The sequence below is a fragment of the Polyodon spathula genome, chromosome 5 (genome assembly GCF_017654505.1).
Source record: "Polyodon spathula isolate WHYD16114869_AA chromosome 5, ASM1765450v1, whole genome shotgun sequence".
Classification (NCBI taxonomy): Eukaryota; Metazoa; Chordata; class Actinopteri; order Acipenseriformes; family Polyodontidae; genus Polyodon; species Polyodon spathula.
This window is the reverse complement of record NC_054538.1, coordinates 13452502-13468571: the sequence shown is the minus strand read 5'-3', so window position 1 is coordinate 13468571 and position 16070 is coordinate 13452502. Positions and strand designations below refer to the sequence as shown.

Genomic DNA, 16070 nt, shown 5'->3' with positions numbered 1-16070 from the left:
CCCAATGTGTTTGTGGGCTGAACAGTTGAACGTAGCTGGTTGGATTTTCTTCTAGTAGCTGCTAGCAGAAGCAGCAGCAGCATCCTTCTGCATCACAGTACCAGCTGTTTACACCGACTAGCGTACAGAACAGGCACGACTCTAACTCAAATATAGGCGTTGCCATCTACGGACTATTTCTAATATATACAATTTTTATTTTTATTTTTTTTTTTAAGAACCGGGCTTGTCTTTTTTGCCGTGCATCATTGATTTGAAGGCTGTTATGCGGTAAGCAGTCTGTTATTCGTATTGAATTGACTTATATTGCATTCAGACTGTGGCGTGATCATGCAGAACGGCAGCACTGATGTTATTGGTATTATTAGCTTATTGCGCGATCGCATATGAATCCATTGTTATGATTGACGTTTCTGATTAAAGTTGCAATTATTTTAATAAGCAGCAACAATGTCTAAAGTGAAAAATTGCGAGACAGTGAAAGTGGTAGTGAGATGTCGCCCTTTGAATCGGAAAGAAGAAGCAGCAGGGCACGAACAAATTGTGAATATGGATGTGAAATTAGGCCAGGTGACTGTTCGGAACCCGAAATCTGCACCCGGTGAGCTGCTGAAAACGTTCACCTTTGATGCTGTCTATGATGCCAGCTCAAAGCAAAGCGACCTGTATGATGAAACCGTTAGACCCCTTATAGACTCCGTGTTGCAGGGGTTCAACGGGACCATATTTGCTTATGGACAAACCGGAACTGGCAAAACATACACAATGCAAGGTGCATGGATGGATCCAGAAAAGAGAGGTATTATCCCAAATTCCTTTGAGCACATCTTCACCCATATATCCAGATCCCAAAACCAACAGTACTTGGTAAGGGCATCATATCTAGAAATATACCAAGAGGAAATCAGAGATCTTCTATGCAAAGACCAGTCCAGAAAACCAGAGCTGAAAGAAAACCCAGATTCTGGAGTTTACATCAAAGATCTGTCTTCTTTTGTGACCAAAAATGTCAAGGAGATAGAACACGTTATGAACGTGGGCAACCAAGCCAGGTCCATTGGTTTCACCAACATGAATGAGCACAGTTCCAGGTCCCATGCCATTTTTGTCATCACAGTTGAGTGCAGCGAGACTGGCATAGATAGTGAAAACCACATTAGGGTGGGCAAACTGAACTTGGTAGACTTGGCTGGCAGTGAGCGGCAGAGCAAAACCGGTGTTCGGGGGGAACGTCTCAAGGAAGCCACTAAGATAAATCTGTCCCTGTCCGCCTTAGGCAATGTCATATCTGCTCTGGTGGACGGCAAAAGCACCCATATACCCTACAGAGACTCTAAACTGACCCGCCTGCTGCAAGACTCCCTTGGAGGCAATGCCAAGACCATCATGGTGGCCACCCTGGGCCCTGCCGCCTACAATTATGAAGAGAGTTTGACTACCCTCAGGTATGCCAACAGGGCCAAGAACATTAAAAACAAGCCGCGTGTGAATGAGGACCCCAAAGACGCCCTGCTGAGAGAGTTCCAGGAAGAGATCGCCAGGCTGAAAACCCAGCTGGAGAAACGGGGGGTGCTGACCAAGAAGAGGAGACGGAACAGCCGGAGGATTAAGAAGATGCTGGATGGGGAGGAGGTCACAGACCTTGAGGGGGAGGATGAGTCAGAGGACAGCGTGGAGAAGGACGTGGAGGACTACCTGAAAGAGCAGGAGAACCTGGAGCTGGAGAAAGCAGCCATCCTGGACGACCGCAGCCTGGTGGCTGATGAGAAGCATAAACTGCTGGATGAGAAGGAGAGAATGATGGATGACTTGAGGAGAGAACAGGAGGCCACAGAGAATCTCACAGCAAAATTTAAGGTGGGTGTCACCATATATCTTCTGGACTTTTGCATACTGTAGTTCCTAAAACCAAAATACAGAAGCACTTACCAACCACAATGGGGATGCGCAAAGGTTTGTTTTCCAACATGAGCTGGTTTGTGGTGTAGACCATGTGACCCATATAATCAGGTTCTGGTTTAAACTTACAATACTATTGCTTAAGTGTTATTTTGTTAGCCTGTTTAACAGTAACAGTTTTATGTTTTATTCAAATGTCATTCTAACCGTATTGTGTATATCCAGCATACAGTATCTTATGGAAAAATCCATAAAAGCTCAATTGTGTAGAACCCTGAAAAAATAAACAAATACCTTTGGATATGGGAACTATAGTTATGTCAGCAAATTTAGTAATACATTAAAACATTATTGGCAGGCCCAGGTTATGGATAGCCATTATCCATCAGTAACACACACATGTTTAGGTAAGCTGCCAACACTCAAAGATGAGGCCTAAGTGTTACAGTATTTAGGAAGAGTTTATTTATGAAACTTAAAGCCTGATAACCGTAAGGTGACCAAAGCAAGAAATAACAGTGTGATTGATCAAGCATGTCTGATCAATACTAACTAACAACAACAGTCTGTTGATTTTCAGTTTTTTACTAAGTAAAATACCTGAGGGTAGTCAAACTTTTATAAGGGGAAACCTGCTTGAAACTTTATGTCGATCGATTCCATTCATCATTATATACATCCATATAAATACTGGATAATCGATTCAATAATTACATTTTTGTAACGTGCATAGTTAATAACATTATTTAAGTTTATCAACAAAATTGCACCGAACGCCCTGCCTTGCTGTTTACAGTATTTCTTCCAAACAAGCAGTGGGCGTGCTCTTCTTTTCCTGCTCGTGTTAACTAGCATCTGATTTGCAGGCCTCATCCTACCAGCGAATCAGTTTTGAAAATGCTTTGTAAGTACGCCCCTCTGTGTATTGGATTTAAACAAACAAAAAAACATGTCACCTTGAATCCAGAGCAGGACGACAGGCTTGTATTCCTGGCAAACAGCCTGTAAATAAATTGTGCACATTGAAGAAAACTGACCGTATATAGTTTGCTCTTCTTTGGAGTTAAAAATTAACTGTTTATATAATGAATATTTTACAATATTCAATAACGTTAAAAAATAAAATAAAAAATCTGTGATGTTAAACACAATTTTGGAGTAACGATCAACTTGACCTATAGCGGGTATGCAATCAATTTATTTGTATAATTATTATGATGACGATGTTTTAGGCAGGGATTTCTGCATTGTGTGTTTCACAGTTAGTGAAGGTTAGGTAGTAACTTTACCGTATTAACAAAATGTAACGTGTGATGCTGCAGCTGTCACTGAATTAAAAAAAAAAAGATGGTTTTCATAAACTCGTGTCTAGTTTATATAAATTACATTTCAAGTACTGTAATCTGTTTGGAATAAATATTTTAGTAACACCTCTGTAGTATGTTAAACTTGCTTTAGGCTTGCTGTGAAGGTTGTTGTGTTTATTTTTTCTTCTGACGCTACCAATGCGTAATTATCCCTCGCATTCACAAGCTTTTACTTAACTGCAGTGATATTAAAATAATCATGTCGAGGGGAGAGGGATGGAGCGAAAATTTATGTGGGTGGTACAATCATCGATATTTATTTGAACGATTCAATTTTGTTTGCCCAATTGCTATTTCGGGGTTTAACGGACAGCCGTAGTCTGAATACTCCCAGAACTTGAGTTGATGGACAACTGGAGTTGGTGAAAAAGGAGTTGTTTCCATGTTTTTCCAAGCAGGGTTGCCAGATACTGCTCATAAAAGCCCCCTATTGGTGAATGAATTTCCCACCTTTTTCAGACTTTCCCCCCTTTTGCACAATACCCTTAATGGAAAGGGGGAGTTGCATAGATAGTACTTACCACCCTAGGATTCAAAAATAATTCAGGTGTTGGTGTAATTAACTCAAATATCAGACATCAGTAAGAAAGTTTTCCAGGCAGTCCTCGCTACTAGAAATGCTGTAAATGTGGCTTATAAATTTCTGGAGTGTAAGTGTGGTAGGCTGAAAGCTCCTGCAATCTTGTCCCCGTCACTGCAAGCCATATTTAACATCGAGGAGGCTTCCTGTCTTCACTGACTGACAGCCTTGACTTCACTGTCTTCACTGACTGACAACCTTGAGAAGGCATAGGCAAGGATGATTAAAGCGTTTATGACTCCTGTATAGTTTGTTGACTTTGTCAGTGTTTTTAGATAATTTAATAAACTGTATCATTATTTATGAGGCATTGTAAGATTGATTTTCATTACATGAGAGTAGATGTTAAAATTTCATGCTAATTTGAACTCAGCTCTCGCCAAGATAAGCACCAACTAAGATGTAGCTTTACAGTAAACTAATATGATCCATCTGCATCTCCCTCCATTTCAGTTTCTTTCCATCTGATGATGTAGATATCCTTCTGCCTGATGTTGATGGCTGAAGTGTAATGCTGGCTCCAGGGATCAGCTTATTTTGCCTTCCCAATGCATCAGCACACACAACGGCTGTAAAGCTGGCTCTGGGGATCGACCACAGTGCGGTCTCATCAGCGCATCAGCATGACAACTGTCTATATTGAGCTAAGTAGGGTACATCTCTGGGGTCTTCAAGTGGGCACCTTCCCTCCTCGATGTTTTGTTGACTAGCCTCAAGAGGGCTCAACATCGATTCTGGTGTCCCAGCATCACCCCCCTCCATCCCTAGTCTTTCTATTGTGCTTGAGATCCCCAGCCAGAATCTTTCTGTCTCAGCCGTCTCTCCATCCTTGCTGTTCCGCTTCAGCAGCTAGCTGAGCATACCGAAGTTTCTTCCTCTCATACGCCTCATCCACAGCATCTTCCCATGGCACTGTTAACTGTACCAGATGAACAAGGCGTGTTGATACAGATCACAAGACAATGTCTGGTCAAAGGTTAGTGGTGGTAATCTCAGGTGGAAAAATAAGCCGTTGACCAACATCTGCCAGCATTTTCCAGTCTCTATCAGCTTCCAGTTGTCCTGGGCGAGGCATGGTTTTAACACATTTTCTTGGTGGTTGCTCTCCTAGACACAAAGGAATATTCTCTTTTGTGTGTAATGCTTTGATGGAACTGGTGGAAACTTATTGGTAATGTTACACTTGTCTTCCAATGCTAAGGCCAAACATCGCAGCACCTGGTCATGGCGCCAAGTAAACCGTCCTTGGCTAAGACCCACCTTACATCCTGTCAAAATGTGCCTTAATGTTGCAGATGATGAACACAAAGGACATGAGGGATCCTCACCCACACAGAGGTTTAGGTTCTGTGGTGATGGGAGAACATCGTATGTTGATCTGATGAGAAAACGGAACCTGCTCTGTTCCATTGCCATAGGTCTTGCCAGCCGATCTTGCGTTGTTCCACACTCTCCCAGCCTTTACACACCTCATCTTCTCCTCCTGCTTTTGCACCTCGTTGAGGCCAAAACCATAAATGCAGTAGAATGAAGCAACTGCTGTGTGTTTGTTTGTTGATTTGTTGAAAAATAAAGCTTTAGTTTGGATTTTCTTTTAAATCTCAATGCTTCTCTACCACAATTAATGTATTAATTTATGTGTGTGCAGGGAGATAAAATATGCTGATCCCTGGAGCCAGCATTACACTTCAGCCATCAACACCAGGCAGAAGGATATCTGCATCATCAGATGGAAGGAAATGCAGATGGATCACAATAGTTTACAATAAAAGAAGCTCTGTCTTAGTTGGTGCTTATCTTGGCAAGAGCCAAGTCCAAGGATCAGCATGGAGTTTTCACACCTACTCTCATGTAATGGAAATCATTAATCACAATAATAATGGTTAAAAAATAAACTTACCAGGCTTTGGCAGTTTAATAGGAATATAAATTATGACAGGGTATTCATGAATTCATTATTGTTCTGCTTTACTTGAGCCAGTTCACAAAAATCAAGAAAGTGCCAGAGCAGCATGCTGTAGATGAAAGGCAGGGCAGTGCAACATTGTATGTTATACTGTAGACTGGGACAGTTTTTCCTGTAATGGCAGGTTCTACAAAGTTTTTATGGGGATTTTAAAATAAGTGCAAAAGCATACTTCCTAGGAGGAATACAATAATTTTAACACATAAAACTAGCAACAAACTTAGTTGCAGGAAGAACCAGTTTAATTTCTGTCCTAAGTAGTTTCTTGATAGTTTTATACTGTTTGAGTGATTGATGGCCTTTGCCTTTTGCACTTTCTTTATAATAGGATACAGTATTGATTCATTTGTTAGCTAAATTCATCAAAATTTTCTTCTAAGTTTATTGTAATTTAAATTACACAGATAAATTAGACTAAATTCTCAAAAACTAAAGTTGCAAAATGTACTGTAATGGCAGCTACTTCTGCTTTCAAATTATTATGGCAATCAATTATTTAACACAATGTCCATTCTTAATGAAACTCTTCATCTCTGAAATGTTGGATTGTTTAGGAGAGCAGTAGTTATTCTACCCAGTTTCAGTTTCTTCCCTATCGCATTTCTAATAATTTGCAGACACAGCATGCTCATCAGCCCAAGCCTTTTATTAATTAAAGTGCTAAATATTCCTTTGTAATTTCAGCAGGACATGAACGCTGAACCATTCCTGCATAATGGCTTTGCCCCTGAACAAATTGCTGCAATTCCAATACAAAGTTGAGATTTTAATATCATAACTCATATGTAAACCAGGCACTGCTCTCCTTTTATACTCTGTACACATCAGCCATTCTATTATTACATGACACAGCACATATATGAAGCTATGTAAAGACGTACTGTTGATGTCACTCCATTAATCATGCCTGACACAATGCTTCAATGAATGCACTTAGGTTGTTAACATTCATTTAAGAAAAATACAAATCCATGGAAAAAAAACATTACAAAGGTGGTTCAGTTTTTACTTTGATTTGATTGCCACATCTGTAGAGCAGAGAAAGACAAAGGTTGCAGTTGAAATCCTGGTGGCACCCAAGATTTTTTTAAACCAGACCGCCACTAGGGATGAAATAGTCGTAGCATGGTATAGTTTCACGCAAGAAAGAAACCGTCTGCAATACCACAAATGGTTAGCACAGCATAATCCTAACAAGAAGTGAGACCATGGAAAGATTACATACAAGGGTTGTGCACCATCCACCTTGTATTCCTCACCCAGAGCCCTACAATACACTGAATAAATCATTTACTTTAGTTTGGCTTGACAACTTTGAATCTGTTACCATTGCAGTGCAGCAAAGGAGATTAAATGCTGCTGCACTTCTACAAGCGTATCCATCCCGCCACTGAACACCATTCCCTTTGTCAGAGGTTATTTTTAACAGCCAGGCATCTGTGCTGAGCCGCACCCACTTCAATTTCTTGTGTTCTCTCGCAGCTTGTTTCAGACAGCGCGCTCATCTCTTTTCGAGTGCAGCCGAGAGTCAGCGCAGGTTTCTCCCCTTTCACAGCCTGTGCGGTGCTGTGCTGTGAATCACACGGAGCATTTATGATGTTTCTTTATTCCAACTCTGGTATCCAAATGAAAATGAATGGATACCACTTTTCATTTGATAATGAATAATTGAAACAATATCAGCAAAGTTGTGTTATAATAGTGGTAATAGCATTCTTCCTTTTTTAAATTTTATATATATATATATATATATATTTATATACCTATATATATATCATATATATATATATATATATATGAGTGTGTATTTATTATACATATCCATATATATATATATATATATATATATATATATATATTATATATATATATATATATACAGCTCTGGAAAAAATTAAGAGACCACTGCAAAATTATCAGTTTCTCTGGTTTTACTATTTATAGGTATGTGTTTGGGTAAAATGAACATTTTTGTTTTATTCTATAAACTACTGACAACATTCCTCCCAAATTCCAAATAAAAATATTTTCATTTAGAGCATTTATTTGCAGAAAATGACAACTGGTCAAAATAACAAAAAAGATGCAGTTTTGTCAGACCTCGAATAATGCAAAGATAATAAGTTTATATTCATTTTTAAACAACACAATACTAATGTTTTAACTTAGGAAGAGTTCAGAAATCAATATTTGGTGGAATAACCCTGATTTTCAAGCACAGCTTTCATGCGTCTTGGCATGATCTCAACCAGTCTTTCACATTGATGTTGGGTGACTTTATGCCACTCCTGGTGCAAAAATTCAAGCAGCTCGGCTTTGTTTGATGGTTTGTGACCATCCATCTTCCTCTTGATCACATTCCAGAGGTTTTCAATGGGGTTCAGGTCTGGAGATTGGGCTGGCCATGACAGGGTCTTGATCTGGTGGTCCTCCATCCACACCTTGATTGACCTGGCTGTGTGGCATGGAGCATTGTCCTGCTGGAACAAACAATCCTCAGAGTTGGGGAACATTGTCAGAGCAGAAGGAAGCAAGTTTTCTTCCAGGACAACCTTGTACTTGGCTTGATTCATGCATCCTTCACAAAGACAAATCTGCCCGATTCCAGCCTTGCTGAAGCACCCCCAGATGAGTCCAATTTTCAGCTTTGCCCAACACCTGGTCATCTAATGGTTAGACGGAGACCTGGAGAGGCTTACAAGCCACAGTGTCGCGCACCCACTGTGAAATGTGATGGAGGATCGGTGATGATCTGGGGGTGCTTCAGCAAGGCTGGAATCGGGCAGCTTTGGCATGAATCAAGCTAAGTACAAGGTTGTCCTGGAAGAAAACTTGCTTCCTTCTGCTCTGACAAAGTTCCCCAACTCTGAGGATTGGTTTTTCCAGCAGGACAATGCTCCAAGGTGTGGATTGAGGACCACCAGATCAAGACCCTGTCATGGCCAGCCCAATCTCCAGACCTGAACCCCATTGAAAACCTCTGGAATGTGATCACGAGGAAGATGGATGGTCACAAGCCATCAAACAAAACCAAGCTTCTTGAATTTTTGCACCAGGAGTGGCATAAAGTCACCTAACATCAATGTGAAAGACTGGTGGAGAGCATGCCAAGACGCATGAAAGCTGTGCTTGAAAATCAGGGTTATTCCACCAAATATTGATTTCTGAACTCTTCCTAAGTTAAAACATTAGTATTGTGTTGTTTAAAAATGAATATGAACTTATTTTCTTTGCATTATTCAAGGTCTGACAACACTGCATCTTTTTTGTTATTTTGACCAGTTGTCATTTTCTGCAAATAAATGCTCTAAATGACAATATTTTTATTTGGAATTTGGGAGAAATGTCGCCAGTAGTTTATAGAATTAAAAAAAAAATGTTCATTTTACCCAAACACATACCTATAAATAGTAAAACCAGAGAAACTGGTAATTTTGCAGTGGTGTCTTAATTTTTTCCAGAGCTGTATGTGTGTGTGTGTATATATATATATATATATATATATATATATATATATATATATATATATATATATCTATATAATATATTGGGGGGGAATTTGTTAAGCCATAGTTTGGATAGACAATGTTGGTGTCGAACCAAGTTATGAAGGGTTCGAGCATATTTTTTATATTTGTGCATATAAGTAACTATGTACTCTTTGTAAGTTTACTTAGGGAATACTATACTGTACTGTAGTTACAGAAACCCGTAATAGGAAATAAATCCACTTGACAGACAATGGATAGCATCAGCCAGGAGTTAACAATTAGTTATTTATTACTGATTGCCAAATGCAGGTTTGAGTGTATTGTTAAGAGAGTAGCAGGTGGAGACATACATGCATTGAGCCTCCTTATCTGTCTGCACAAAAGGAAGATAATATTACGTTACCAGTTCTAAAATTATGTCAGATTCTTCTTGCGAATCAAACACTATCATCTTCCAGTTTCTACCATCACAATAGCAAACGTCTGCCTCCTTGTATTTGTCTTGCACATTTTTTTTCTGAATGTTTGACTATTGTTACTGTTTGCTATGGTTTGGTTTTATATATTGATGTGCTTGATACACTCAACACATTCCACTGAAGGGTATGTAAATACCCACATTTGGAATTTGTAAAATAACAAGTGTAAAAGCTGCATAGGCTTATCTGTGTCTTTAGATATTCCATTATGCATAGGGAACGCATGGCATAGTCTGTGGGTTTCATAATTAGAAAGACTCTTTCTTGGATATAATTACCTGTCAGTCACAATCCCTTTTAAAGCAAGAATGGGATATATTAAGCTACTTTTTGAATGAATTAGACATTTTGCTCAACCTGTATTTTTAGTATTTGTAACCATTACTGTATTATTTGATATATCTAAAGATATGACAGAATACAGTGTGTAGTGCACAATAACATTGAAAATTGAGAAACTAATATGCCAAACTTTGCTGGAAATCTAGGATGTTGTGTTGTCTTAACTACTCGGAATTGATATTTATCTTACTTCTGTATCAGAGTCACTAACATATGTCCTGTATATTAATTTCCATTGTGAATGATGTAGGAATGCATGCAGTGTCCAATATTTAGCCACACCAAATCTGTTTTTTTTTAATTGTGCATATGGAACTTTATATCTTAAACACAATTAAACCAGTTGTATCCACGCTATTACAAAGCACAGTGTCCTGGTGTAGTTGCAGTTGTATGCTTTAATCTGGTAGTGACCGCAGTTTCCAGACAGAGAGATAGGGTAGTCTGTGATGGAATGAAGAGAAAGCAGAGAGAGATGGCAGCAGTTCAAATGAGTTAGGGATAACCAGCCAGTACTAATCTGTCACTCAAAGCATCTAATGTGTGGAACGTTTAAATGGACACAACAAAGACCGGCAGTCAGCAGCTCTTTTCAGAAGAAGCACATGAAGTTCTGACAAAAAAACAAAGCAGAGCAATTCCAGCCTTATGCTAAGTTATGCAACTTAGAATTCGCTGGCTGCTGCTTTCTTTTGAAACTAGAAAGCACTGCAGCAGATTGTTATACAAGTCTTATAAAATGTGCTTTTTCCCATAAAAGATAATTGTCATATCCAATTAAAAAAAAAAAAAAAAAAAATCATTAGTGCAATTAATAACAACATAATCACAGCGGGACTTGACTTCAGATCCTAGAGCAGAGACCTATTCCACAGTGCGACTCAGGCCAAGTATATTGGCAGTTTAAGGATTAAAATAACAGTACCACCATAGGAAATTGCTGAACATTGAAATAGACAAGCAAAACATTAAAATCAACACTTCTGGGCTACCAAGTTGTCAGTTTTCTGTACCTAGTTCTATAAAATGCTTACTGTTTCTGCGTGAATGTGCATGTGTACATATGAACAGTGTGCGTGGGTAGGTGCAGGATGTCTCTTTACTTATGTGTGTTTTTTGCTAAACTTTACCACAGGTATTTTCAACAAGGGATACTTCAGTGGGTCATAGGGGATACGCAGGATGACTCAGATTGAATTATATAATAACAAAAAATTACATTTTAAGTGACAGTAAGAGCTGACAAAGCTGAAAAAAGATTGTCTGGTAAAACCACGACTGCGCTCTTATTTCACCCATGTTCTGACAAGGCTTTCCAGCACACACTGCTTAACTGGTAGAGTAGGTGGGTTCACTTCACACAACATAGGTAGTTTTTTTTTTTTCCATTGTAGGTTTGCAAACCAACATTATCTATTATTAAAGCAAACATTTCCAAGTATGATCACATTTTAAATATATTGTACACTTATACAGAGACTTCTCATTGATAGACAATGTATTTGAATTTACTTATGTGGAGTCTGTGCAATGATGTGTAATAGTAATAATAAAACAAAAGTTGAAGGGAACAATACTTTGGAAATGCATCTGATAACTGCTGTAAAAATTGATTTGCAATATTAGTATAAAAATACATAATTGATTGGACTGTTCCGTTGGTCATGTTAAGCTTTTTATGTAAGATGAACTAAACCACACATACCAGGAAATATAGTTGACATGCAAAACAGTACCATAAATTTAATTGTCTCCAAATGCAGAATTCTGTGTAAACGGGACTTCTGTGAAAGCTTTTCACTGGGATTTAAAAAAAAAAATTGGGCCTACTACAGACACACACATAATATTATTACTGGAGAGTGCATAGCAAATAACTTGCACAGTACAGTAATCTGTGACCCCCGGGTACAGCCTACAGTGTCCATTTTCTTAAATTATATACATCCCCTTTCAAAATGTTCACCTTTTGTTGCCTTATAGCCTGGAATTTTTTTTTTTTTTTTTTTTCATTTATCTACACATCCTACCCCACAACTTCCAAGTGAAAAAAAAAATTCTAGAAACTTATAGAAAATTAATTAAAAATAAAAACTGAAATAGCTTGGTTGGATAAGTGTCCACCACCCTTGTAATAGCAATCCTAAATTAGCTCAGGTGTAACCAATTGCCTTCAAAATCACACACCAAGTTAAGTGGCCTCCACCTGTGTTAAATTGTAGTGATTCACATGATTTCAGGATAAATTCAGCAGTTCCTTTTAAAAACAATGGGTTGTAGGGAAATATGCAAATAAAGCATTACAAGAGCCAATCAAATTGCGTGTATGTTGCCTAATGGCTTCTACAGGCACAGCGTTTTAAAAGTCAAAATACAGTAGCTGCATACATGTTTCGTCCTTTTTGGGGTTCATCAGTACAGTGCAACTGTATTTTGACTTCAAAAAGGCACAGGAGAGTAAGTGAAAACAAGTAGCTTTTGAGTTAAAGTGAAGGAAAGCAGTACATTTTAAAAACAATGATTTTGCTTCGCTCTATATTCGTCATGCTTACTGTTTTTTTTTTTTTTTAACAACTTGAGCTGCTTCTGTAAAGACTCCTTAAATTGACCGCTAGGGATGTGCAAATGTGATTTCTGCCTCTTCTAAAACTGTAACAGTAGACACCTATTGTAGCCATTTTTAGAACAGATCTAGTGGTTGCAAAAAGGGCATTATAAAGACAATAGTACCTAGACTGTGGACACTTAATTAGGAATGATTGGGAAATAAAGCAGGCACAGTATGACAACATCACAATACAACTGAGTTTAACCACATAACACAACAATGACGTCAACTGTTTGATCAAGAAGACGCTTTATTTAATCTTTTGTACAAATATACGAATGACAAGATATCTTGATATGCTTGGAGTACTGGGTACCATGAGGTATTACAGTTCAAACTGGGTTTTGATCGTGTCACAGGAACAGGTCACACATTGCTGGCGTGCTGGGAAGGATAATCTAAATTGAAAACCGAGGGTGATCATAAGGAGCTGAACTATGGATTCTAATTGTAATGCATTACTGCACATTTTTAGGTCATTAGGTAGTTGAGCTGTAGCCTGTGCAGCCGGAAGCACAAAGGAACAGCATTGATGGTTTCAATAATTACATTTTCCCATAGTTCTCTGTGTAGAGTAACGATCACGATGTGTCATGAAACGAGCGCTCAACACTGGAAGCTTTGTGCTGCATAATGAAATAATGAGGTCCCATAGCAGCTGCAGTGAAAATCCCCATCTATTCTCCTCCCAGCAGGCTGACAGTGACCCTGTTTCTGCACAGCTCTCTACTCTCCAAACTGCCTTTGTGCTCTTTCACCATTATTGGCAGCTTTGTCCCATTTAGAGTAAACATGCTCAAGCCTATTGTATCCTAAAATACAGTTAATTAATCAGAAGGGAGCTTTAAAGATGTAGTGTTTCATGCACCGCTGTATGTGGTTTCTTTGTAAACTGAGAGTGAAAGGTTAAGCACATCCTTATTTTTTTTGTCTGAGTTTGTATACAATATGCGGATTGCATAACCATTTACTTCTAGAATGCTAGCTGAGTTTTTGATATATTGCCAAAAGCCATAGTTTTGTGGGATTATGGGGTGGCTCATGTGAAGGCTTGTTTTTATAATTATTATTTTTTTTTTAATGGAAAGAATCGTTAACATTTTGAGACGGGCTTAGGGATGAAACTGTAGCTGCAGTGGTCTTTTACAGCATTTTTACCAGGGTATTCGTCTGGATTGCATCACCTACTTACCTGTAACCACGTATTGCTAGTATAGTCGCCACCGCTTAGACTGGGCATGTTTGTGTTAAAGTAATCCGTCCACAGTAAGCAATGGACAGTATAAACTCCCACACAATAACCTGACATTCAAAATCTCCCCCAATCACCAGTACAATAATCAAAACAAACACGTGTTCATAAATGTAAATGCAGAAATGTACAGTACAGGTACAGGCTACATTACTGCAAATTGTTTCCAGTGAAAAAAAAGTGAAGATGATACGCATCTGCATGGTCTGTTTTTGCAAGCATGGACAGCAAACTTTGTCAGCGTTTTCGAAAAAAATCCCAATTTGGCTTTATTTGTGAATGCTGCTCCATAGCACGCCACTGCGTTACAAGCACAGCATGCATGCTTACGTCATCGGTGTCTGTTTCAGGAAGAGTGTCCTGGTCGCCAAGGTGACACAGCTGAGAATTCTTCCTCCGACATACCCTCTGCTGTTGTCAGAGTTTCAGTTTCAGTTGTATTTTCGTCAGCACTTTCGTCAACTACAGAAACCCCAGCTTTTTTGAAGCAACGTTGCATTGTTTGCTGACTGACATAGTTCTAAACATACTAATTTTCATGCTGATGTGCATCACTTTTCTTTTTCCTGCCATGCTTGCTGTTTTTTCAAACTGTAAACCAGACACTGCATAAAGGGATTATATAGCCAAGGTACAGTACAGGGGTAATCGCTCAGTAACGAGGTGCAAACAGCTGATTCATCGATCTGTTAAGATTTTACTGCAGTAAAGTTCTGCCTTTTTTATTGAAATCTTAGGTAAAGAGGTGATTGGTGGATTAGTAAGAGCGATTACTATAGTAATAAGGAGTGCGTTTGTTATTTCAATCTATGTGAATGGCACATAACGAGATCCAAACAGTTTGCTTGAAATATACAGCGTGCTTAACGTTGCCTTTGTTATTAAAATCAATGAGTGGCAAATGGCAAACGCTGTTTGTCAGATATAAACGGCTGCCCGCAATAACCCTGGACGGTGTAAGTAGTGGATACTGTAGATACAATCCAAGGTGATTTTCTAACTTACCCAGGTGGGGTGCAGGTTGATAAAACTGACACCCTAGTCTTCACTTTGTCATCCTTTTTGTAGGATTTGAATTATCAGAAATCAACCAATCACAGTGCAGTATTTGCCAAAACTCAGTACCATGTTATCCTGTGTACAGATGGCATCCAGTGCATAGAACACCATGCCTAATTCCAGTGTTCAAAAATCAAATCAAAACAAAAAAAAAACACACATACCTGGTGCCTTAAAGAAAATATTGATGAAATTACAGAAACAAAAAAGCAAGAAATGAAATTGCTACAATCTGAACAAGGTTAAAAAAAACGATTAATCCTTCAATGCTACTGGCGCAAGTGTCTCTGGCTGCAATTTTGTTTAAGAAATAATAAATAGTCTCATCAAGACACAGTACTTGTAGGCCTACATGAATTAATGACTGTGCCAGTTGATTCTGGACTAAAACATTATATATATATATATATATATATATATATATATATATATATATATATATATATATATATGTTTCAAAAGCTATTCCCGAGTACAATCTTCATTTGTGTAATTTATAATAAGTTATAATAATAGATATAATTTCTCTGATCCTCTCAGCCAAACTGCAAGAGATGATATCACGTATTGACTTAGCATATAAGGTACAGTCTATGTTTTTAATTTTCAGATTTTACATGACAACAGTAATTACATTAAATAATAAAACCACATGTTCTGTAAAGTCAAGCCATACACAAGGTGTCGGCGTCATTGCGGCTACTTTCGAGAAGGCTTCTGTAAGGGAAAGAGTTAACTGATTTTCTATGGGCTCCTGTGTTGCTTCTGTGTGAGGTTAAATAAGTTATAAATAAAGCAATAAATTCAGCTTGACATCCTTCAGGTGTCCTGGCGTGAAATGAGTCCTGCTGTTCCCACATATCAGTCACAATCTGACTCATACCTCTTGACAGCTGGAAAACTAAGAAATAACACTCTTAGGAATGGGGTGCTTCCTATAAGCTGTGACATTGCAGCTGATACAATAAAATCAAACCACGCAAACACACACACACACATACTTACATATAGTCATTAATTGCTCAGC

At 38.4% G+C, this 16070-nt stretch overlaps 1 protein-coding gene across 1 annotated transcript in view; it reads left to right on the top strand.

Moving 5' to 3' along the window:
• The window catches only part of LOC121315585 (kinesin-like protein KIF3C), a 62680-nt gene continuing 46610 nt past the window's right edge, over positions 1 to 16070 (top strand). The window contains exon 1 of the mRNA XM_041249811.1: positions 1 to 1857. Within this exon, the coding sequence (XP_041105745.1) occupies positions 451 to 1857 (1407 nt within the window). The 5' untranslated portion in view covers positions 1 to 450. The remainder of the gene's footprint in view (positions 1858 to 16070) is intronic.